Below are 24,424 nucleotides of genomic sequence, written 5' to 3'. Positions count from 1 at the left end.
GATTTAAAACAGTATGACAATAACACATTTACATTGAAACTAATGTAGTCAGTTTAAGGTAAATCAACACTTTTCTGAAACAGTTTCAAGAAAAACTGAACATTATTAGTTGGATTTATTGTCGGTTTGTTGTATTAGAAAGAATTTGTTTCATATGCTTAAATGGAATAGAAGACAGCTGCACATATTCCTGGTCTATTGTTGAGTTTATGGCTAGTTAGTACAGAATTAAAAATACACCCTAGAAGCAGCAGCTGCGTCACCATGAGTTAATAAACCATCCGGACCTTTTGGCTGACAGACAGGCAGTCTCAATTCAGTGTCATTGGTCTAAATGTCATGTTGTGAGGCGGTTTGAGATTTTACATCCAAACTAGTTTTCAGCAAAGGTCCCATATCTCAGTGAAATCACCATGGCTGCCAGCAGCTGACACAGTGTCCTCCATTAGTGTCACTGTGAATGGAGTAGCTCCAGGATGCGTCTCCAGGTCAAATGATCAGACACAAATAAATTCAAAGTTAGCTATTCAGTAATCACGAGTGAATGCTGCTGTAAGAGAGAATGCCTTACAGTGGCATCCTTTACATCATCCTACAACCTCACAACTGAGACAGGAAGTCGAAGGCAGCAAACAGGCCAGAACTTATCAGTACGGGCGTTCTCCCCTGTCTGGTGTAGTAGAAGATGATGGTTGAGATCATGGTTTTCTTAACTGTTTAGTCAACTGGTTAAGATGGATTGCTGAGGTTGGCGTTAGTTCGAGTACCTTGGCTTTATTTTTTAGGGAACAAGCTTTTAAAATATTTCCAGTCCTCACAAAGATAGATGTGCATGTGTATGTCTGTCTATGTACAAGAGTGTGTACTACCTTCTCTTTGCCTGTATGCTTGAGGACAGGATTATGTGTTTGCATGTAGCTGGTGGAAATCATCGAGATGTGTGTTTCATTGAAGTAGCCGACGGTCGAATCAGCCAGATGGCAATGTCCTGCGGTCCAGAACTACAGTCTGTCAGGGTTGTGGACATCCTTTACTCGTCTATGAACGTGATCCCTTCAATCCTGCAGAGTAAAACAAACAACCATTAGCACGGCGCGGAGCACAGTTTGTCTGCCCTCGATTTGCAATTACCGGTTGGAGCAACGATTACAAAGCATGACAGAAGAGAGTGACAATGTGCAGCGGGATTATTTCCAGATGACAGGGGTGAGGAAAAAAAAGGGCCTGGCCTTGCCTTCTTAGGAGCCACAGGACGAGTGTCCTTTTGGTTGGAGTTGAGGGATTTCCACACGGTGGTTTTAGACATTTCATCAGATATATTAATATCAGAGGGGTCACACCTGAGGAGTAGGGAGAGGAAAAGGAGGGCAAGAGCAGAAAGCAGATAGTATGGGAGTGAGTTGGCGCTCAGGGAGAGGTGTGTTAGTGTTCACAGGGTACACTTGAGAGCAGAACACCACCAGACAAGCGTGCATAGTGATGGACAGAAAGGTGAAGCTTTGTCTCACATGATCTTGCCACTCCAGTCATCTGATGCCCATCCTGTCCATTTGTGTGTGTGTGTGTGTGTGTGTGTGTGTGTGTGTGTGTGTGTGTGTGTGTGTGTGTGTGCGTGTGTGTGCTCACCTGGGGTCATGTGCTTTGGGGGTCTGAACAGGTTTGCTGCTCTCCATGGGAATCTGAACAGCGTCTTCTTCCTTCTTTGTACTGAGCATAACCTGTGTTTCCTACAAGACACATCATCGCCCCAAACGTGTGTCAGTACTCGCACGGTAAGTCATTTTCATTTGTGTATTTTGAGATCCCATTCAGACTACCTCTTCTACTGTTTTGGAGGCATCATCAAGGTTTTTTTTCTTCCACTCGGGCATTAAATCATCCAGGTAACTTAGCTCTCGGTTGGAGAAACACCAGTCCAGCAGTTTGCGGATAAAAACCAGAGCCAGCACCTTCAGGCACAGGAGGAGACATTTAGAGACTAGCAAAGAGAGAGAGAGGGGGGATGTTATTGGTGCTCAACTCACCATCATGGGGAAGACGATAGCAGCGGGGGAGGTCTTAATGACCCAGAGCAGCACAAGACAGGTAAGCTGTGTCAGAGTGAACAGGTGCACCTTCCTCAAGGGGACGTGGCGCAGGTAGATGAAGTCCGGCTGGTGCTTTGCCGGCATGCCGAACAACTTCAGCCGGTCGAAGAACTGAGCAGTGATGGCAGGTGGTGGGGAATCAAAGACAGACACGGGTGAATAATGAGAGCAAAGCAGGGAGACAAATGATGAATGTGGCAAGAGAGAGGAAGTGATTATGAGTGACACATTTAGGTAGATCAGGCTGACTATTAACTGTCACACATCACTGAATTGTTACAGAATTAAGGACATAAGTATGAATAAAGTAAGTTGAATTCATATCTGCATGTCGCAACTTATTCACGTTTTCAAATCAAAATAAATAAATAGGTGCTCCCATTGACACTAGGGGGTGCCAAAGTCAGGCATTTCAAATTGTCAAACGCTAGTACTAGTGGGTTTGCTGTTAATCATCCTTATCACATGTTATAATGTTGCTGTTTCACATTTCACATTACCTGGATGCCTTTTAATGAAGAGACTCCCATATAAAGGAACACGCCATAAAGCACTGGCATAGGAATGAACTGGGGAGGAAAAACAAACAAACATCAATGAGCTTTGATGAGTAACATTTTAAAAATAATCCCAGCCAGAGGGGGGCAGCATTGCACGGCTTGTCCGACTAACCTGCAGGGCTCCAGTCATGAATACAGAGCAGCCCATGAGCAGGAAGATGACCAGGCCTGTGAGCCTCTGTTCTCTGATCCCCAGGAAGCGAGGCTGCTCTCCCGGAGCCGAGCTCTCTGATTCCAGCTTCAGGCTGTTCACGTGAGAGATGGACAGCACTGTGGCTGCTACGAACCACGGCAGCCCCATGATGGAGCACACCGCCAGCATCACCCCAACCATGAGCAGGTCCAGGTGGTACCCACAGCCCTTCTGCACAACAGAGAAGAGGACACAGAGGTTTGAGTACAACTGAGCTAGAGACTGCACCAAACAGTGCAGAGGTGTAAAGTAAAGGTACAACTCTAAATTGTGCGAAATTACAGAATCATATAGTAGTCAGACAGTAAACCTGGGTAGAAAGGGGGGAGAACAAGAGGAGAGGGGAGAAGAAAAAAATGGCAGCTCCCAGACCGGGAAAAAAACCTCAGCGACAAAGCGACATATGAGCACACTTAACATGAGAACTCAAAAAACAACAACAACCTGCATCGGGGGAGGGGGAAAAGGGGAAGGAGGTGTACCAACGCAGACAGGCGGCCAGAGGTACATTAATATTTCTTACTAGCAGTTTGTGCTCTTTGCGGTTGATGATGACAGCAGTTATCTGTTGGTCCATGAAGATGAGGATGGTGCAGAGAAGAGCAGGAATAGTTGCAGCCAGGACTGTCCACCATGGGTTGCGTCCTATCGGATTGATTAACCACCCTCGGTCATCTCTGGTAGGCTGTAGGATCCCATGAAAGAGGAGTGAGTCCATGATTCAACCATAACCACGTGGCGGGTCATACCAAGGTCATGTAAGCATTAACTCCTCTATACCTGGAATTTGCTGGGCACCTTCAACTTCTGGGAGGGCACGCCAATGACATAATCAAGCAGAACCATGATGGCGATGGTCAGGAACACTGCAAAGTCACTGATCATTGACCGCACCTGGACAGGGGAAACAACAACAACCAGAGATGACCAGTGGCTACTAATGGTGCACGTCAGGTTTGTCAAGGTCTGGTGGCACCTCTGCTTAGTGAGCGGTCATATACGTCAATTACCTTGGTGGGGAAATAACGGCTTGTCTTGAATTGTTTTAGGAAGGCGGACAGGAAGAAGGTGGAAAAGAACAAGATGGTGGACCAGAAGAGAACATCTGGGGTGTAGGGGCCATGGTGGCCACATGCTGTCCCGATAAAGTGGCCTTGCAGACCGATGCACTCCTGAAGAGAGTCACAGATTGTTTTAGAACAAAATTGCCTCAGATGACTCAAGAGAAAACAGATCGAAAGACGTATTTATCTTAATGATTTGACCAACAGGAAGGAGTCTACAAAGTGTTAAAGAATACAGAAGAAACAGGACAAGGCTTGGGTGTTCAGTTACACACACAGCAGTGGAAGGTTAATCGATGGAATGTGTGTTTGCAAAGGTCTTTAAGAGAGGTTAACTGCTCCGGGGGAGGTGAAAGGGTTAGTTGGATGTCAACAAAAGTAAACATGTCTGACCAAAAGCAGTTTTGTTTCCACATATTTAGATTACCTTGACAGTAAGATTGGTCCAGGGTACAGCAGAGGCTGTGATGTTTCTCTCACTCCACAGCTCTAAGGTTTTATTACTGGGATTATCAGGCTCTGCACACCTACAGCTAAGGAGAGAGAGAGGCAGCACAACGGAGGGAAGTCGGACTGTTTTTCCTGACAGAAAATGATGGGCTTGCATGCTTTTATCACATAAATGAGGACGAGACAAAACAGGTGAATCGCGATGAGGAGATTCTTACAGGAGGGAGAACGAAAGCTATACATTCTCAGAGAAAAGCAATGCACAGAAAAGAGAGAAAGAAAGTGAAAAATCTACAGGGCGAGACAACAGAGTGAACACTTTGCTACTCACTATGCCAGAGTGAGTTTGTCCAGCTCGCTGTGTGCGTTGAAGGGGTACACTTCCCCCAGGTGGAAGAGTTTCTCCAAGGCCTCGTAGATGAAGATGAGGCAGATCAGAGCGGCGAAGGCCTCCTCTGTGAACCTCGTGATGTAGCACACCAGAGAGCTGGCATCAGTGGCCACCAGCACCAAACACAGCAGGGACGTCCACAGGCCGATGCAAGTCCTCAGGGACAGGTAGGACAGGTCGTAGTCCCTGATGTACAAGGAGAGGAGGAGCAAGGGGGATGACAGGGAATACACAGTTCATTAGCAGAAGACCGGCGATAATGCAAACGTCACAGGTTACCTCGATACATACTTGCAGAATTTGAAGAGGATTTTCTCAAAAACCAGCACAGGGCCCGTGCTGCCGAGAATGGTGAGAGGCTGACCAGCAAACACGGAGTAGGCAATTCCTGTCATAGACGCACCGAGTAAGGACTCTATGGCACTCTACAACGCACGGTGGAGACAGAGAGTTCTGCATTCAGTAGCACGTACGCCGTCTATGCTGTATTCATAATCTTCTACTGCATCACGTTTCTGAATAAGTCTTACGATGCGTCCCTCTGTCGCCTCCCCCAGCAGTCCTCCAAAGGTGATGACGGGAGACATGCAGGCGCAGTAGAGGAAGAGGAAGGAGGCCACACACTGGAGGCTCATACCGTCCTTGAAGTCACTCAGATAGAATGGAGCTTTCCTCTTGATATCCAGTATCAGACCACCAAACAGTCTGATCAGGACGCACAACAAAAGCAGAGAGGTTTGGGATTTTAGAGCACAATCTGGTGAAGAGGCGATCGGTGATGTCACACAAGAACACACACAAGAAATAAAAAGGAGGAATGTGTTGGTGCGTGTTTGTCTTTTAGGCTATCGCACTTGGGTTGTCATTTGCTTGTCCCTCATCAGCTCCTCACAAATCTAAATTTAGATTTGGTGGCCCGAGCAACTGACAAAACATCGTGGAGAGTGCTAACTCAGCCCCAGGAGTCCACACATCCCTTTGGAAAACATCAGAGGTGCTCCATCCATTTCCTCCACTGTGTTTTATCCTGATACATAATTGTGGGGTATAACATATTTCTCCTTGACACCTGCTTTTGGTTTTTCTATATCTATGTTATATCTACAATATATTAGAAGCTGTTTCTGAAGCAACACGCCTGCGTGTGTGCAAATGGCAGCTTACTTTCCAGTTCTCTGCAGCTCCGGCCCGTGGTGCTCGGCATGGGGCTCTTCCTCTACCTGGCAGGCTGAGCCATTAGCGACTCCTGGCATCTTTCTCTTCTCCTACAGGCAGCCAATAACAATCCAGGAACAGACACATTGACATATGTAGACACACACATTATTTTATTGCACTTATCAAAAGCTGCCTGGCTAAAATTCAAACCTCCAAGTAACATCTCTGTCATCAGAGCTGTTTACCTGAGAGGGGACACTCTTTGGGGGCTCAATGCGGATGGAGGGGTCCCACTCTCCTGGTGGCAGGACCGTCACCTGGTCCAGAAATTCATCTATCCCAGCCAGCAGGTCACTTCTGTCCTTTGCCTTGTAGGCTACATCATGGAAGATCTGGAGCAGACAACAAGTGAAGCACAGAGGAAACTCAGCCGCCTGCCTTTGCATGACAGATGTGGTGATTTGATTGGTTCTGTGAATGTTTCCTGAATTTATATATTTTCAAAATTTTACTTCATCTGTCATGATGGTCGCCATGGAGCGCCCGATTTCGTGGTATTGCTGAGCCTTTCCATCCGGGCCCAGGAGAATGAAGAGGAACCTGATATTTGTCGGCAGATGGTTTTGAGAATGTCCTGCATTAATGAATTTACATTTGAATGTATGAATAAACCACCGTTTATGTGGCTGTCTACCTGGTGGGTATAGGGACCTCAGTGAGTCCCGTGAGCAGCACAGCAGGGGAGAGGCGGACAAAGGCCACGACGGGCCTCTCCAGGAATTCCAGTTCTCCAACCAGGACATTGGAGGCCTCTGCACCCTCTGGGATCTTCTTCATGAAGTGCATGTCCACCTGAAACAAGGCAGAAGTTAGGAATCTGTTCGACAGAACACACACAAAACATAATAGCAACAGTGGTACAGCGATGTCCTTGAATCAAGTAACTTTAGAAATTAGAGTGCAAACAGAAATAAGAGTCATTATACATACAGCTGTCCAACCACAGGTGCAGCCTAATACCAGAGAACCTTACAAGCATCTAAATGGTAGGGATATTAAATTATACAGATATGCACTTAAATCCCAGGTGGAAATGAATGGCTAAATAGCAGCTGCACTGGATGCACTTTGAACAAATCTAGTTTTCCTGTGATTCCCTAGGGGGGCACCATGTGACCTAGTTGTTGTCAGCACAGTAGACCAAACATCGATTACAGATCTTAGCATGATGCTACAGAACATGCATTTTTCTAAACTCATGTTCACCATAATGACATGCACCTACAGACACAAACCGTGTGGACTGAGAAACTAAACACACGTATGAGTGCCTGCTCGTTTACCTTGCTGAGGTCCACTTGGGTGCTCTCCTGTCCACCGCCGTTCTTAGGCTCCGACGGAGGCTGAGGAGATGTGGCTGACCCTGATAAACAGTATGGGTGTGTGTCAGTGCATATAAGTGTGTATGGGAGAGAGAGAGAGAGAGAGAGAGAGAGAGAGAGAGAGAGAGAGAGAGAGAGAGAGAGAGAGAGAGTACAAAAATCTACTGATCCGCCAAGTGCAAAGTGAAAAAAAACTAAGAGGGCAGTAATGCTTAGCTGCCAATATATCGTCCATTTCCTCAGCAACAGGTTTAAGCAGTCTGTCCCTGAAAGACTTAAATTTAACTGTTTAGAGATCAAGCTGTTCTATGTGTCTGTCTGGTTGTTTTTAGTCTTCTCGCGTCAACTTTTATTCCCTGCTAGTTCTTCGCACTTTGAGTCTGCCTTGTGTATGAAATGTGCTATACAAATAAAGTTGCCTTGCCTTGCCTTGCCTTCTCGGTCCATCATTCTGATTAAAACAATCTTATGTAATCTTAGCGTATCAAACAGATGTCATTATTATATATATTATTAGTCAACTCAATATTTCTAAGACTTTATACAGATTCTGAAGCCAGAAAAAAGTTGATTACTTTCTTTGATTCATACCAAGAAAAGAGCTGCGATAGATAAATGTCACCCACCTGTCAGATGGGTCTCTGACTGTTTGCGGGTCCCCTCAGCGATGGAGCGCACGATGGGCATCAGGTTCTTCTTCTTCTCGTTCTGGTGATGGTGTCTCTTCAGCAGCGCCTCGCGCACCTTCACTCTCATACTGTCGTCCAGCTCATGGGATGCCTCCTGGTGGTCCAGCACCATGTCTGCAGCACACGGGCAAAGAGACACGCACATGCTAGCGTTAGTGAAATCAGATTTTCAAACGACAGCTTTTATGTGTAACTTTTATTGTAAACTTAAATCCAATTTTCTGGAGTTAAAACGGAATAATCTGTCAACATGTAAAGGCATGCTGCTGACTAGAAAGCGTGTGTCGGAAGTGGTCAATATGTTGTCAATATGTGGTCAATATGTGTCCAACATATGTCAAGTGGGATTGCATCTCTCTCACCCTGCTCCCCTCCCCCTCTTTTACTTTTTCATACTGACTTGCTGAGTCAGCATGGGATTTATATTTCTTCCGTCTTTCCTTCCTTTCTCCACAGTCAATCAAGTGTCTGCACACGCACACACACACACACACACACACACACACACACACGCACACACACACACGCACACACACACACACACCCACACACACACACACACACACACACGCGCGCACACACGCGCGCACACACACACACACACACACACACACACACACACACACACACTGCAGTGACTGCATTAATTCTGAGCACACTTCAAGGCCAGTGCTAATGTGTCAAGCTTGTGCCGGTATAATAAACCATGTTTATAAGGACAGTGACGAGAGGCGTGCCTGAATTTAAATCAAACCCACATCTGGTGTCGCCTCCACACACACATAATGTACTTGAGATGGATCATGTTCCTTCTAATTTAGGACTACAGCGACAGCTCTGCCTCCTCCGGTGTACCACTCGACTGGTGGCCAACAGCTACTCACAATGACAATGACATCTCGTGTTCAAAGAACTGGTGTATGGATTAGATCTGCAGTCTGCCTCACGACTGAAAATATACAAGTAAAGACATAAAGAGCCTTTTTGTCTCGTCTACCATCTTGGCTACTGTCAGGAGTCCAGGTGCTGCTGGCAGGAGTCACATGGACAAAGGAGGGAAGTGAGAAGAGCAGCAAAGAGCTGGAGAAGAAGAATGATTGCAGGCAACAAGGCAGTCCAGGGTGTAAACCTGTCATAATACGACCATGAGGAAGACAGACTGATGGGGTGCCTTGAACCCTGCAACCCTGTGTGTGTGTGTGTGTGTGTGTGTGTGTGTGTGTGTGTGTGGATGGATGGACAGGAACATGAAACATAATTGACCTTACTTTAACGGCGTACTTGCTCACAAATGAGCTTGAACTGCGACAGCAGCTTTATGCAATCATGCAAAATGAGGTTCAACAGAAGTTTGGCTGAAATGTTCCAGGACAACACATAGTATCACACTTAGTGATACTAACGTGGCTTTTACAGCCGCTGGTGTGCTCTAGTTACGAACTGGACACTGGGCTTGTTTATCTTTACATCCCATAATGTAGAAAAAGTCTCAAGACTTTCTATGAGTGACTACTAGAGCCAGTGCGTGTCTGTTTATGTTTGATATCTGCATTGAGCCTGATCATGCTCTCCGCAGGCCTGTCCTGTGTGTCTCAGTTAGGAGGATAAATTGATTTATAGAAGACAACCAGCGGGCATCTCAGCTGAGAGATGGAGCCTGTTTTATATCGATGAATGTAATATTTACTCCAGGGCAGGAGCAAGACGTGACTTTGGAGAGCAGGAAAGAGAAAGGCAGGAAAACAAATCATATATCAATTTGAAGGTAACCAGTCACTTACACCAATTAAAACAATACTTTTACAATATCCTCACAATATCCTTACGCAACATTGTTCAGACAGAGCTCACTTTTTTCTCTCCGAATAGTTTTTGCATGTCGTGTGTGTTGGAAAAGTTCCCACCTGCGATCTCTTCAATGCTGTCAGCGTGCATGTCTAGCAGCACGCTGCCATTGATGATGCAGCTACGGAGCTCAAACAGGCTGTGGAGGGACAGAGTAGCGACGTAGGGCTTGCTCCACCTCTCCCCTCCATCCTCCACATCTTCCTCAAACTTCAGCCACCTGCAAGGCACATTTAAGAGACAGACATACTTGAAACATTTGGAGGGATTGTACGATGACTACTATCTAAAGCAATATAATTCATTCAGCAGCTATGTAGATTTAGCCTATTATTGCAATGCATTTGAACATTTCATAGGTACATCATTATGGTACAAAGTTGTCCTTGTTATATAAAGTATTTTGTCTAGGGAAGCCATCAAAGGCAAAATATTCTGGGATTCCTTTTTCTATTTATGATGTAAATTCAGGATTATTTTGACGTTTTTGTTGTTGTTTTACTCAATTCGGGCCTAAGAGACTGAAGAGCCTTCCTAACTTTCTAACTTGGCACAATTCAAGAAGATTTTTTGAGTTAAAAGAGCATGTTTTTTATTTGAGCTTGACTTGGATGTAACTATGAGAGCTGCTGGGCTGCCAGAAGCTTTAATGCCTAGCATTGTCTCCAACAGCTCCGAGGGGAGAGGCTGACCTGGCTGTTTCCTTCCACTCAGCATCCTTGCCATCCCTCACACAGATCTCATCCAGTTCAGTGAACAGCTCGTGGGCCACATGTTCAGCATCCTCCTCTGTGCCCAGAATGAACTGGACCCGCTGGGACGGCGTGTCTGACGAAGCGAGATTATGTGAGGAAGGAACGAGAGGTTCTCAAAAGACTTTTACAATCACACACAACACTGTTTAGTTTGTCATAACACACACACACACACACACACACACACACACACACACACACACACACACACACACACACACAATATACCCAAGCACATGCTCACACACATGCAGTATGCTGACTAGTCCCGTCTCTTTGGTAGCACATTAGTGGGCTTGTCAATTTCAGCCTGGGGTGCTGTGTGTGTGTGTGTGTGTGTGTGTGTGTGTGTGTGTGTGTGTGTGTGTGTGTGTGTGTGTGTGTGTGTGTGTGTGTGTGTGTGTGTGTGTGTGTGAAGTGTCCACAGTATTGATAGGTGTTGTTTCCTCTGGGAGGTTGCGGATGTGGAAGTCATAATGCTGCCATGACAACATGACCTATATTGATATCTCTGATTGATACATTGACTTGCATGCATCTAAAAAATATACCCTAAAATAAATCATAAATAAAACCCTAAAATAGACCCTGTCAAAAAAGGAGAAGCAATAACAGGTTTTGTGCAGTTACCATGACTGGAGGTGGCTGTCTCACTCTCCTCACTTTGCTGTGTCGCCATGCTTCCCGCCCTCCTGTCTCTCTTACGATGGCGAGAGCCGTGTGCCTTGTGGTGGCGATGGCTCTGCCTGGGCATCCGAACCCCCACAAACAGAGCCCTGTGGCCTGAAAGAGGGGCGAGAAGACATTTTACTTTTATGACTGAGTAATGCTTTTATACACAAACTTAGTGTCATGACTTATTGTGCAATAAATATGTAAACATTTGAGTCACTTAATTGGAACTAAGGTTTATTTGACAGAAATACTGTTTAACAGAGCATTGTAACCATAAAACATCATCATAGAGATATTAATGACTAATGATTCTGGAGAAGGACTGCAGTTTAGTGAACTACAGGGGTGGTTCAGGTTATGCTGTATATGAATGCCAATCTTATAAAGATGTTTGATGTCTTCAGATGAGCTTCAGGGCTTCCTGAAGAAGTCTCACAATGAACAAGTTATCTGATGAACATCATGCTGTCATTTATACTTTTTATACTTTTTTTTTTTTTTTATCAGATCAGTTCTTCAATTTTGGACAGCACCTTTACCACATTTTGTCTGTGAATACTGGCTTGACATTTTATCTGCTGTCTGTGTATTTGTACTTAACCTTCTGATAATTCAGCAGGTTTTATAAAATGTGCAGTTTGTTCCATATTCTTTCAAAGATGTTTGTCTGATTAACTCACTTTTCAGCTGCTACGTATACTCTTTATTTACACCGGTCCTACAGAACTCCTTGGGTTGTGGTGTTTGTGTAATTTTGTCCACTTTCCATACATAAATATATACATAAGTTCATTTCGTTTCAGGCTTTCTGATGAGATAATCAGAAAAAATCAGAATTAGGATAAACCCAGCATCCTCCTGCATTCCTGATGGAATAACTGCTAAAGGAGGACAGCAGATTTGATCCACGTTACAGCTCAGATGGTCAAAGTGACTGAAAGTGAAAGCCATTAACTGACAGTAAGGTGTTGAGCTCTCTGTGTCTCTGTCATCTCTAATTACCATCAAGGCTTCCAGTGTTGAAACATGCTGTGATAACAGCAAGAGACTGCATGCACACAATGCTGAAAATAATGGACTTTTGTTTGAATATTAAAGATTGAAAAGAATGAACAGATGGAATTAATAACAACAAATGACAAATGTGTTTGTTATGAAAGAACAGCCGTCTTTATCAGTTGAAGGTGTAAGGTGAGCGGCTTGGTGAGTGTCAGAAAACAATAAAAAAAATACATTTAAAAAAGAGGGAAAATGTGCAAAAGTGCGTTCTATTTAATTATGGCCTATAATGCACAATAACATGAATCATTCTGCATAAATGATAATCTTAATTTGTGGTGCCAGACAGCATTTGTCCCAGTTACCCAGGGCAACTGCAAGAAACAAAAAAGATTATCCCATCGGAACCATTTGAAACGACAACATAAATACACATATGGACTAATTCAAGAGTTTGACCATGTTTCCCACCTGGACGTGTTACTCACCTTCTAGCTCCTCCTTCTCATAATGGATGTTCAGCACTGAGCTGGTCCCTCCCTGGTCCACCACCACCTCCTCATCTGGCCTCTGATGGACACGGACACAACACATGTAAGAATAATGTAACTGTACTTTTCAGTGGCATTTCGTGCAGATGAGACGTTTCTTTACAGCCGCCTTTATCTCAGGCAGCCATATCGTTCTTATGGGAAAGTTCAACTTAGTAAAACACCTTCAACCTTTTAAGATCAGAACTGAAAAGGTCATTATGTCCTGTTAAAGATGAACTACTCACACTGCAACAAGTCACTAATTGGCCAAACCGGCAACAGCTTCAACAACGTGCATCAAATTCCAGACAATCTATTCTCAGACTGTCTGGCACAAACACACAGGGAAGGAATGGTGGGTGGCATGCACACACACACACACACACACACACACACACACACACAGCATGAGTCAGTTGGAAAATGCGCTAGGCTTCAATATCGAGGAGAAATCAAATCAAATTAGCAGAGTGCCACATCCATCAGGGTTGCTGCTGTGGGCAGAGTGCCGCAGGATGTTGCTGTGTTTAATGTCCTAGTGACGAGGCGATCTCTGGAACGGTGGCGTTCGCTCAAGTGCGTGGTCGTGTATCTATGATGGTAGGGCAGAGTGCTGCAGGAGCCTGAACTGTGGCTCCAGGGTGTCTCGCTTTCAGGATCTCTCTTCATCTCTAAAGTGCATGCAACAGTAAACAGTGAATTTCTAATCTCTACATCTCCAACATGAGTGTGTACCAGTGCACCCTTGTTTTTCCTGCCATAAATGTAAACTTTGACACAGGTTGCATGACAGACACATACCTGGATGCCACATTACGCCCGTGAACATCCAGTGTGTGAGCCTATGTCAGAGCTACAGTCGTTAGGATCAATACAATCTATAAATAAATGCAGATTAAGGGAGGCACACAAAGGCAGGCCGATAAATGCAGCTCTCTACATAGACATAATACATAATAGATGCTTCCGCCCACTCCTTATGAACACATGATATGTACGTACTGCATCCCTTCAAAGAGTGTGTGAGGGTGACGAATGTAGGATTTGTTCCAGATGATTGAAATATCTGCCATTTGGCAACCCTGTCACCCACATTGGAGTGTCGAACTCCTCGGGGGGGAAAGGAATCAATTTGGAAATGAATGATTAAATGAAAAGAGACAGAGAAATGTCACAGAAGAGTCCAACATCCAGCGAGCAGCGAACGCAGCACAGACTGTGGCAACACGACGTCCACACAAGTCAAAATAATTGCAAATTGTCTTCCTGAAGTGCTTTAGGAGAGAGCTGTGAGATTGTATTAGTGGAGCGGAAAATGAAAATGTTTTGGTTCAAGAATTGTATTGATTATATGTTTGGTTTATGAAAATATATATATACCTTATCCTATTAACGAGAGCGGTGGTCCAGTTTCCCAGGACATAAAACTACCTTTTCACTCAAGTACCCTGTATGATTGCATGTATTACTGTATCTGTGTGCACGGAGCGAGAGTGAGCAGTGATTTTTCTTAGTTCTCCTGGGGTTTGGATGATAAAACACTGTGCACAGTTTATTGACAAAAAAAAAAAACGCTTGAAACTGCTTGCAGTTATGAGACGTGATGAATTTCAGACTGTGTTCCACACACACTGAAGTCTCTTAGCTGCTTTTTTCTTAGCGATCTTATTCCTTTAGCGTCTCCGTGCAGCTAAGCATATCGACACAAGATAGTGAAATTAAAAAGAATTAACACGCAGTACAGACAGATAAACGTCTTACCTGATTAGAAGGGAAATTCAGAGCCAAAAAGCTTTCTGTGATGGTTTTTGTGTTCCACTATCAGCGCAGACGGCCACTTAGTTCCCACAACAGTTCAAAGCAGCTTTGGGATCCCTAGACATCCACTTAATCTACAGGTGTGGGTGGCCCGGCGCTGCCTTCCTGCCTGCTTTCTCCACCACATCAGAGTTGTGGGATTTCTTTCTCTTTCCATGACTGAGCGCTTCCTTGTCCCGAGACAATTCTGTCCTTGTACAGAATAAGGCCACTTAATTAAGAAGTCACGCTTGGGCCAAACACCAAATGTGAGTCACAGTTTTATAATTATGCTTATGCAAGGGATGGTAATGCGTTTGAATGTGTGACAGGATTCTCCTGTTCCCGCCAAAGTGCCTCTTTGGCCTCCGCAAGGGTCTAAACCAAGCTTGGTTTGGTGGAGATGCTCGTTCACTTTATACTGAAATGACATGGATGCTGGATAAAATGTCATTTAACTCATCGTTAACGTGAGTCGATAGCCAACTGGAAACTCCATCCAACCTGAGTGTATTTCACAACTTGATGATCTTTTTCCTCATGTGAGTAAAACTGTGTTCTCCCATTTTAAGACTTGATACGAACTCAACATCAATAATGTCCCCGCCAGAAAGATAGGGTCGCTAATTAAATCAATGCTCTACTTTATAACAAGCGACCCCTCTGCTAAGGGGCAGATTTTTTCATTTGGGGGCCCCTGGCAAAACCTTTCATCTTTTTACTTATCTTGGTCTGGGCAGTGGTAGAAGAAGTATTCTTTTATGCTTTTACATGTTATTTTTTTTATCATAAAGCTCATTTTTAGGGCCTTATCGCCTTCTATTAGAGCAGCTATGACAGGAAGGGGAGAGAGGGGGGAAGACACCCAGCTAAGGCCTCAGGTCTTTCATCACACACAGTTAGTCGTAACATCATTTTATATTTTTCACATCTAAACATTATAAATCCATAGCTGTTTTGGGGCATTTCTAGTTGAGGTCCCCAGGCAGCTGCAGAGTGAGAACCAGAGTGTATTCTGCAGAGTGTGTTTCTGACCGTGAGTAGCCTTGACATGTCATGGCAGGTGTACTGTTGAGGACCCGAAGAAGGGCAGTGTGGAGTGTGAAGTTGTTTGTAAGCAGCAACACCAGGCCCACCATATGACCTGTTCTGAACAGCTCTGTTCTCTGTAAATAACAATGATTACCCATTCAGTCTCCCTGGTTAAAGTAAAGCTGCTCATCAATGAGCTAAGATTCACTATAACGGTCCGTAAAGTCAAGGGGAGGCTCAGTTCAGCAGGTTCATCACTATGAGTGATGCCTCTAAAAGCATTTATTATAGCTTTTTAAAGAAAACCATCTTGTGCATGCAAACCTCCACTTGGCGAATCTCCCTCTGCTCTCACATGATTCCCACACACACACACACACACACACACACACACACACACACAGATAGCGTTATCAGTGAGTGCAGCTGTGGCTGGTGAATTAGGGCTGTGGGTTTGGGCTCAGGCTGGAGGCAGTCGGGTCCATTACAACTGGAGCTTTACCAAACATATAGGCACACAGCAAAGAGAATGGATTAGAGAGAGGGGGAGAGAGAGGGGGAGAGAGAGAGAGAGGGAGGGAGGAAGGGAGAGAGAGAGAGAGAGAGAGAGAGAGAGAGAGAGAGAGAGAGAGAGAGAGAGAGAGAGAGAGAGAGAGAGAGAGAGAGAGACTCCAAAAGCTCTTTGTCCCAGAAAGAATGGTAGAACATCAGACCATCAATTAGTTTGTCTGGATCCATTTGGTGCACACACACACACACACACACACACACACACACACACACACACACACACTCACTCTCACACACACACACACAAACACACACACACACACACACACACACACACACACACACACACAAGGAGCAGCACAGATTTGGTTCCATTTTTTTCAGAGAACATCGAAGATAAGAAACAACCTTGAGGTCATCTTTTGTGGGTGACCTCTGATTACACTGCTGTACGTCCTTGCCATGATCATGATGTTCCTTCTCCATAACACAATACGCCTCAAAGCCTGTAGCACAGTTCCCTTTCTCCTTAATGGCAAACGCATGCAGGTATGTGTTTTTTCAACAGGTTAATGGTTCCCTATCATTCACAGCTCACCTCCCTTGTGTCACATTATGTGCTTCAGCTAATTAAAAGCTCACATGCCACTCTACGTTTTGTTTGCTCTCTCTGTCTCTGGGGGCGAACACATCTGTGACCCTCAGAGCATGCACGTGTGCGTGATTATCCACTGACTGGGCCCATCATTTGTGTGTTGCTGCCTGTAAATCTCCTGGCAACCGTCCCTTCTTCTCCACTCTCGTCCTCCATAGCTTTGGCTCAGTCGCAGTGCCGGTGAGGGTTTATGACTCAAATATAATTCGCCACACAGATAACTGCCACTGCACCACAGAGGCGATTCACAGCCAGCTCCAAAATGGCTGCCTGTCCTTGAGTTTCCGTACTTTACGAGCATAACCGTGGTAACCGCCCATGGGAAACAGACCCTAGAGCTGCCTTCTTGTTATGACAAAAGAAGCACATGATAAAAGAAACAGCAGCTAAAAAGCACTGCATTCTAACTCTTTGACATTTTTTGCTTTGGTTACATTTTGTTATAGTGGCACCTAACAAGTATTCAGGGCCCAAAAGATTCAGTTTGGCCCTTCAGATTGTTCCACTCCACAGTAACGTAATGGATAGGTTTCAAATGTTGCATGTCTTGCTTAAAACACTAAGTGCCTTTATGAGCATTGAAACGTTTTTTGCTTGCTGGACTAATTCCTCCTGATTGTAGTGTTTACATGTTGAGCTGCGGTGGAGAAACAGTAACACAAAGAGGGAAATTGGTGCTAAAAATAAGCAAACTTCGAGAGAAATTCAGTTGATTTGTCTAAATCAGAATGCTGACGCTTCATAATATCTTTACATAAACTTTGGAATGTGTGAGGAAAGGATCTTTTATGGACAGGAGGGAAGATTTGACCACAGCAAGCAACATCGTTTCCATGTTTATGGGCACCTATTGTTTTAATCTTTCAACCTTGAATTGTGTTTTTTTTTCTATAAAGTAATTTAACACAAACTGATCCTTCTATGAATGCATGCAGATTTGAAGCGCCCCAAAGTGTCTCAGCATGTAAAAGCCAAAAATAGAGAGATGCTATCACTCGCCCACGTTTGATAACGAAACAAAAACAAGATTAATTTTCTGGCAGGCCAGATTGTCCCAGAAAGATGTTAGATTCCCAGAGTAGACTATGATACTGCAGTGTCCTACTTCTGACGCTGATGAACCTCCAATTGACGGCGAAAAATGACGGTGGGCATACACAAACACATGTCCGTACGTTGTATGTGCATTGTGTAAACTGTCAGTTAAGAATTACCTGTAGCACATAAAGTTGTTTTGAATTGAATAATTTTTTCCTGAGTTCTGGTGTTTGCTGGGAAACCCATCGAGGCTGCGTTGGCAGTGAGCAGTTAGAGTTCTCATTTCTCTACTTTCTCGGGGAGTAAAGTTTTTTTGATGGTAACAACTTCTGTCAAAATCAGAAGGAAATGTCAATGTGCATTACAGTGAAACGAATTGAACTGATCATTGCTCCGGACGAAATAGAGCAGCAATGATTTGCGTCTCGAACTGAGAGGGGCTAATCGATATGCTGCGCCAAAATGTTCTTTCACCCCAGCAGGACTGAGAGAGGAGCTTCAGAGAGCTGCTGTGATGGAGGCTTGAAACTCAGAGGGACGACAAAACTACATCAGCAGTGAGCAAACAGTGAACAGTCTTTCTCTCCAACAAAACATTTCTACTGAGACGATGTTCTAGATCATGTTTCCACCACCCTCTTTGGATGCCGACCCCCTCGCTCCTCCCTGAACAGGAGCACACTGAACTGACAGCAGAGACACAGATCTTGACTCTGACAACTGGGCCTGTCACTTCCAGACGAGGCTTCGTGTTTGAGAGCCAGGGTCGGCGCTCACCACCAAAGCCGCAGCCTCCCGCTGCAGGGACACATGAGGCAGAGCTTCGCTCGGAAAGGGGTTACCATGAATGGATGAAAGGACCGGGGAAACGGTGAAAAAGACAAAATAGAGAAGAGAGCTGCAGGAGATGAGATGAAAGAACTGTTGTTTTGACTGCTCCAGCCCACGAGTTGCATGAATCACACACACCTTCTTTAGTGCCAGAACAATTCTGCCGTTTCCACAGCCCTCGCCCTCTAATTGTTTTCTTCACAGGAAGATTACTGCAGCCTTAGTTGGTTGGGTGTAGTGTAATTAAAACTCTACCTTGCAATGACCATAAGGGCTTAAGGACTATTCTAAAACCAAAATAATGGAATGGAAATGGAAATTGAAAATATATCAATTATTTTTGTTGTCAATCTAACTTGTTTAACTTGACTCTTGAAGTAGAGATCACTCAAATGTTGAACTGATTATAGAAATCTTAGTACTTAAGTTTTGTGTAAAAAGGAAAATATGAAATGCTTATTGAACTACCAAGTCAGATATCTGTCTTAATTCTCATTTCCTCTTCTTTTTTTTCTTTTTCCAGGTCTACATGCTGACAATTTAAACCTATGTTGTTGTTCTTTTGTAAATAGCTTTGAGGAAAATAATAAAATGCTCATTGAAGTAACATCCATCCATCCATCGTTTACCGCTTTATCCTGTATTCAGGGTCGCGGGGGGCTGGAGCCGATCCCAGCTGTCATTGGGCGAAGGCAGGGTACACCCTGGACAGGTCACCAGTCTATCACAAACCTTACATGTCTTTGGGAGGAAGCCGGAGAACCCGAGAGAACCCATGCTTACACGGGGAGAACATGCAAACTCCACACAGAAGGAGGAACCCAAACCTGAACCAGGAATCAACCAGGGACCCTCTTGCTGTGAGGCGACAGTGCTGCCCTCTAAACCACTGTTATCTGTTCTAATTATCTTTTTTGTCCTTGAGGAAGAAATCACCATTCCATACCTCAGTGATTTTCCATCAGCTGTGGCAATGCTGCTCTTTACACTCAACATTGACTATCCTAGAGGCCTTCCTCATTAAGTTATTCAGAAGGTGCTCGTGGACATTGGTGGAGAGCAATCCTCTGCATTGGTTCATGGCTTGGGAAACAGACTCTTGAAGAAGAACATGTAGAGTTGAAGCATTGATCTGACCTAAAATATATTCTGAACCAAATGTGAACATTATTGAGTTGTGAACTGAGAAATGGTTTTATATCCAAGCTAAAGTATTTGAAATCTGCACACAGCAATAGTCTGCATTGGTTCATGGAGAAAGTGACTAGTTGAAAACCATGCATGTTTATGAGTTAAAGCGTGTATTATGTGTTGTGCATGTATGTGCTCTGGTTACAAAACCAATTTTCAACCATTTTCAGTAAAAAAAAAAAAAAAAATACATAAAATAAAAATGTTGGTCAGTGACTGCCAAAATGTCTGGTGATAGTTGGTCATTTATTCTGTTGAAAACATCCTTAGCCAGTATTAAATGTGACGTATTGAGCAAACTGAAATGGATTTACAGGTTAAAACGTAAAATATTAAGTACAAAAATGAAACATTGATAAAGTATTAATTTAAGCAACTTGTAAATTTAAGTACAACTCACTCGTTTTACAGTTAAATGAACTTATAAATGTAAGTAATCTTGATTGGGGGTTATATTCAAGCAGTTGGTAAATTTAAGTACAACTAACTAATTTTCTAGTTACATCAACAACAACAAAATGTCAGTACTTATAATGCCATTGAAGTTTAATCAACTATCGACTTTAAGTAGTATTGACTTAAGGTTAAGTTATATCAACTAAAGGTTTCAAGTAACATGGACTGAAGTTGGAGTTGAGTCAAATAGCAATATGTATTTGAGTGAACTAATTGTCTTTGTTGTCTTGACATTAACTTTTAAGGCAGCCTGGTCACTCAAATGTTTACGTTGAAACAACAAGTTGGGGGTTTGTGCACATATCAGTTTTACTGATTGGTGTTGAGTTTAAACCTTAAAATCTCATTAAATTGTGGCTTTGGGCAAATATGCTTTAATAGTTTTCATCATGTGGTGTATTAAGTGGTGTAAAATATTAAATAGAGAGTTTTAAGACACTTCACAGATGAAAAACTCAGATTATTTACAGAACTCTTGTTGCTCTTAAAAATACACAATCATTCATCAGATAGAAGACTTTGGATCACTCTAAAAAATTAACTGAGAACTGATTAAAATGAAAGTGTGGGAGGAATGCCAAATAGCGACTCTAGTAGGACTGAAAAATGGAACAATCTTGGGGGGGGGGGGGGGTGTACGATGTGGAGCGTAGTAAATTATTAGAAAACTGGAACTGGACTCACAGTCTTACACTATTGTCTGATAGTGACTCATCAAAAACTGTAGCATGTGATTGTCCTTGTTGTCTGTCTCACTAATTGATGTCCAAGAATCTCTGTGTTTCTAAAAAATACAGAGAATCAGTGGCAAAGTCGTCTTCCATCACCACAGTGCCCATCTACGGTGCAGGCAAACGTTGTGGATCGATGCGGCACTGAAAAGTACTCAATTCAAACAATGAAGAGGCCGTTCTAACTGTGAACCTGCACTTGAGGACAGTGTTAGAGAGAGCAGCGACAAGTACCTGTTTGGTGGAGAACAGGCTCATAATGTAATTCAAATATGGATGTGATCAAAGGGGTTAAAAAGACTTTCTTTTTTTCAGCTTAATAATAAAAAAATATGTTTATAAACTAGGTGTATAGAAATTCTATAAAAAAATATTTCTTTGGTATTTTAATCATGTACAGATATTCATTAATGATTGCTGGGTAATATATGTGGATGTTGTCCATTTGATTTGATCATGTGATCAGCGGTGTCTATCAGACAGAGGCAGTAAGAAACAGATGAGAGTGAAAAGAACAGGATGTGAAGGTAGCAAAGCTCCCTAAATTATATTCCTTTTGGCTTTTAATTAACAGTCGCAAGCTTCATAATTAACTGCCGTGCACCGGAGCCCATCATAAATACCTTATGCAACCCTATATCGTCATACCAGAAGGGGAGTTATTGTTTGTGGCCCATTCCTCTTGTGCCCAGAAAATATTTTTAAGCATATAATATAAATGAATCATCACATAAATGTATTGAGCTGTACTATTTGGGTACGAAATTTAATTTTGAAAAATCTGTTCTCGAAATGTCCAATAGCAATCTCAGAAATGAGGCATACATAAGTCCAATGTCTTCTTGTGCAGTTTTATAACTCTACTTCTTTAGAAACGTGTAAACAACAAATATTTGGACAGTTGGTCAAACAGGAATACAGGAAAACAGGGATTTGAAGGCAGGAGATTGTGATGGGAATCTCATTTCTCACATAGCATACTCAGATGAATCAATAATGGTTTCCTGCTGTCTTAAATTATAATGAAGCTTGTATTGCCAGCAACATTCAACATAATGTAACACTGTGTGTAAGTGCTCTTCTGCAGTGACGCCTTAAGTGGATTTTGGAACACACATCTGTTACTTGTAGCTGATTATTTTTACATCTGCACATTGCTGTTATTACTGAAGCAAATGGCTGTAATACCTTTCTCACTACACTTCAAACAATTAAACTTCCTTCAGGCGGGGACGGCAAAGATCCCAGTCCATGCTGACTGATGAGACACGGAAATCTCGGACAAACTTACAAGTTTTCTGCAGAGACAGTGTTTGAGGAGAGAGGCTCTCAGGCTTCCCTCCTCTCTGTCTGACGGATAATCATAGGAGAGACTTCCCAGCTCACCTCTGGTGCTTCTCATCTGTCTCCTGCCCTCTGACCGGATGTTATTATAAATGTGATGACATGACTCTGTTGAGGTGGGCTACATTGATTCCTTTAAGCTGTGATGCTGCATAGTTATAATCACCTATACAAGCATTGGGTATAATAAGGAATATAATATAATGTATTTGCCAACACATGTCACATGTCATGCAAATAAAGCCTTGTGAATTGAATTGATAATAAACACTGTAACCCATTTGTCCTTCCTCTACCTCAATCTCCTCATCTGATAATGAACCACACATCATCAAGACATCGAGGATGATGCCATTTCCCCCTTCAAACCTCACTTATAATCTGTCCTCGCGCTGGCTAACGACGCACGTGTACGGAAGCAGAAGCTCAGCAAACCTGGATTGTGGTTGGACGGTGCGAGGATGGCGTCAAGGTCATTTGAGGGTAACTGAGAAAACAACACGCCGTCAAAGCAAAGAGGCATCTGAAAGCGCCAGTATACTGTCCCGCTGTTACCCGTCTCACACACACGCCGCGACTTCGGCGCGAGCAGCTGACGTATTAACGTGTCTAAAATGCATACATTCATCGGTATCTGATCAAGAATCGGATGCGGTTACTGTGGCCAGGACACATGTATGCGTGCTTGAGGAACAGCCAGAAATAACTCGGTTCATCGCAATGTCACACACTCATAACACAATTAGTGCACGTGTTGGCAGCCCGGAATAACAAGAACAGCAGCATCCTCCGCATTCTGCAGAATAAGGGACTAATACATAGGCGAACATTGATTGGATTCCGCTTTAAACAGAAAATGTGCAACAACAACAAAAAATGTTTTTAATTATTCCCGCAAACTAGAGAATACAAAGGGAAATACAACAGTGGCAAAGACACCCGATGTGAACATTTAGCTCATTAAATAGTTCCTGAAATATGACACAGTCCTGCATTCCGCCTGCAGATGATGGATTTCTATCGGAGAATTTCAAACTGAGGGCTACAGTTGTTTAGCGTGTGAACAGTACAACGGTGCATTAGTCATTTAAAGGGCACTTTTACCTGGTAGCTCAGCATGCTCTCAGGGTCGTTGACGGGCATGCTCGTCGGGTTAACCTGCTCGGTGTTCATGGAGTGTCCAGGTGAGACTTCCACAGGGGGCGAACCAGCCTCTCGGCGCTGTCTTCAGGACGCGTTCAAGAAGCAGAGTTGGCAACAGCAGCTCCTGTTTCCGCAGACATGGTGAGTGAAAACATCTCTTCCAGATGAGGAAAAATGATGATAAGGGTAATTTTGCCCCCCTTGTTATGATGATTTCCCGGCCGCGCTTCCAGCTGTCCCTCCCTCCCTCCCTCCCTCCCGTCCTGGCGGTGGGAGCAGGATGCAGGGAGCATCGCCGCAGCCTCAGCCAATCAGAGCGCAGAGCCGCAGAGCGGGCTGCGACGCACTGCTGCTACCCAACACAATCAAACCAAGACTGTCAAACGCGTATACGTCACCCTACACAATGTCCAGTTTGGCAGCTTCTCACATTTCTGTTGCTAAGAGCTGCTGGATTGTGACCACGCACGGCCATCGTTGTTGTTGCTTTACTTTGACTAAGAGATTGCATCTATTCAAATCATTAGAACGGCGCTGACACAACTTTACATTAGCCTCTGTTTTCTTTGTTCGAAAGAAGAAGTGGTGGAAGAGGTGCTTGGATAATTTACGTAAGTGAGTAGCAATAAGTCAAAAATGCTGCATTACAAGTAGGCTACAGTCCTGTATTCTAACGTTTGCTCGAGTTAAAGTAGAGCGGAAATAGACTTCAACTTTATATCAAATAAAATGGTTTTAGATATTAATTTAATTATTATATCATATTTATAAATATAAGTTAAGAAAGTATTTACTAGGCCTGTGCAGTTATTTCCCACCACTTTAAAAGTCGGTGGGAGACAACCATGTAAGGGCAGCGATAATATAATCGATGTTCTCCATTTATCCTGTAAATCATCTTATAAATAATCTAAT

The 24,424-nt window shown here is 43.6% G+C and overlaps 1 protein-coding gene across 1 annotated transcript; it reads right to left on the bottom strand.

The window, feature by feature from the left end:
- Positions 1-673: 673 nt before the first annotated feature.
- Positions 674-23,607, bottom strand: slc4a8 (solute carrier family 4 member 8). Its single transcript, XM_084020026.1, has 25 exons — positions 23,471-23,607; positions 12,737-12,818; positions 11,205-11,357; positions 10,512-10,647; positions 9,879-10,039; positions 7,912-8,088; positions 7,247-7,326; positions 6,598-6,755; positions 6,416-6,503; positions 6,149-6,295; positions 5,910-6,010; positions 5,276-5,450; positions 5,037-5,170; positions 4,686-4,931; positions 4,332-4,437; positions 3,851-4,012; positions 3,621-3,734; positions 3,364-3,525; positions 2,760-3,011; positions 2,588-2,656; positions 2,025-2,198; positions 1,818-1,949; positions 1,627-1,727; positions 1,235-1,340; positions 674-1,061 (listed from the first exon to the last, which is right to left on the bottom strand). The coding sequence occupies exons 1-25, from the start codon at positions 23,537-23,539 to the stop codon at positions 1,056-1,058; spliced, it is 3,291 nt and encodes a 1,096-aa protein (XP_083876152.1). The 5' UTR covers positions 23,540-23,607; the 3' UTR covers positions 674-1,055.
- Between the last annotated feature and the right edge of the window lie 817 nt (positions 23,608-24,424).

This window comes from Eutrigla gurnardus (assembly GCF_963514095.1).
Source record: "Eutrigla gurnardus genome assembly, chromosome: 2".
Classification (NCBI taxonomy): Eukaryota; Metazoa; Chordata; class Actinopteri; order Perciformes; family Triglidae; genus Eutrigla; species Eutrigla gurnardus.
The sequence above is the reverse complement of the archived record's forward strand: the minus strand, read 5'-3'. Positions and strand labels throughout refer to the sequence as shown.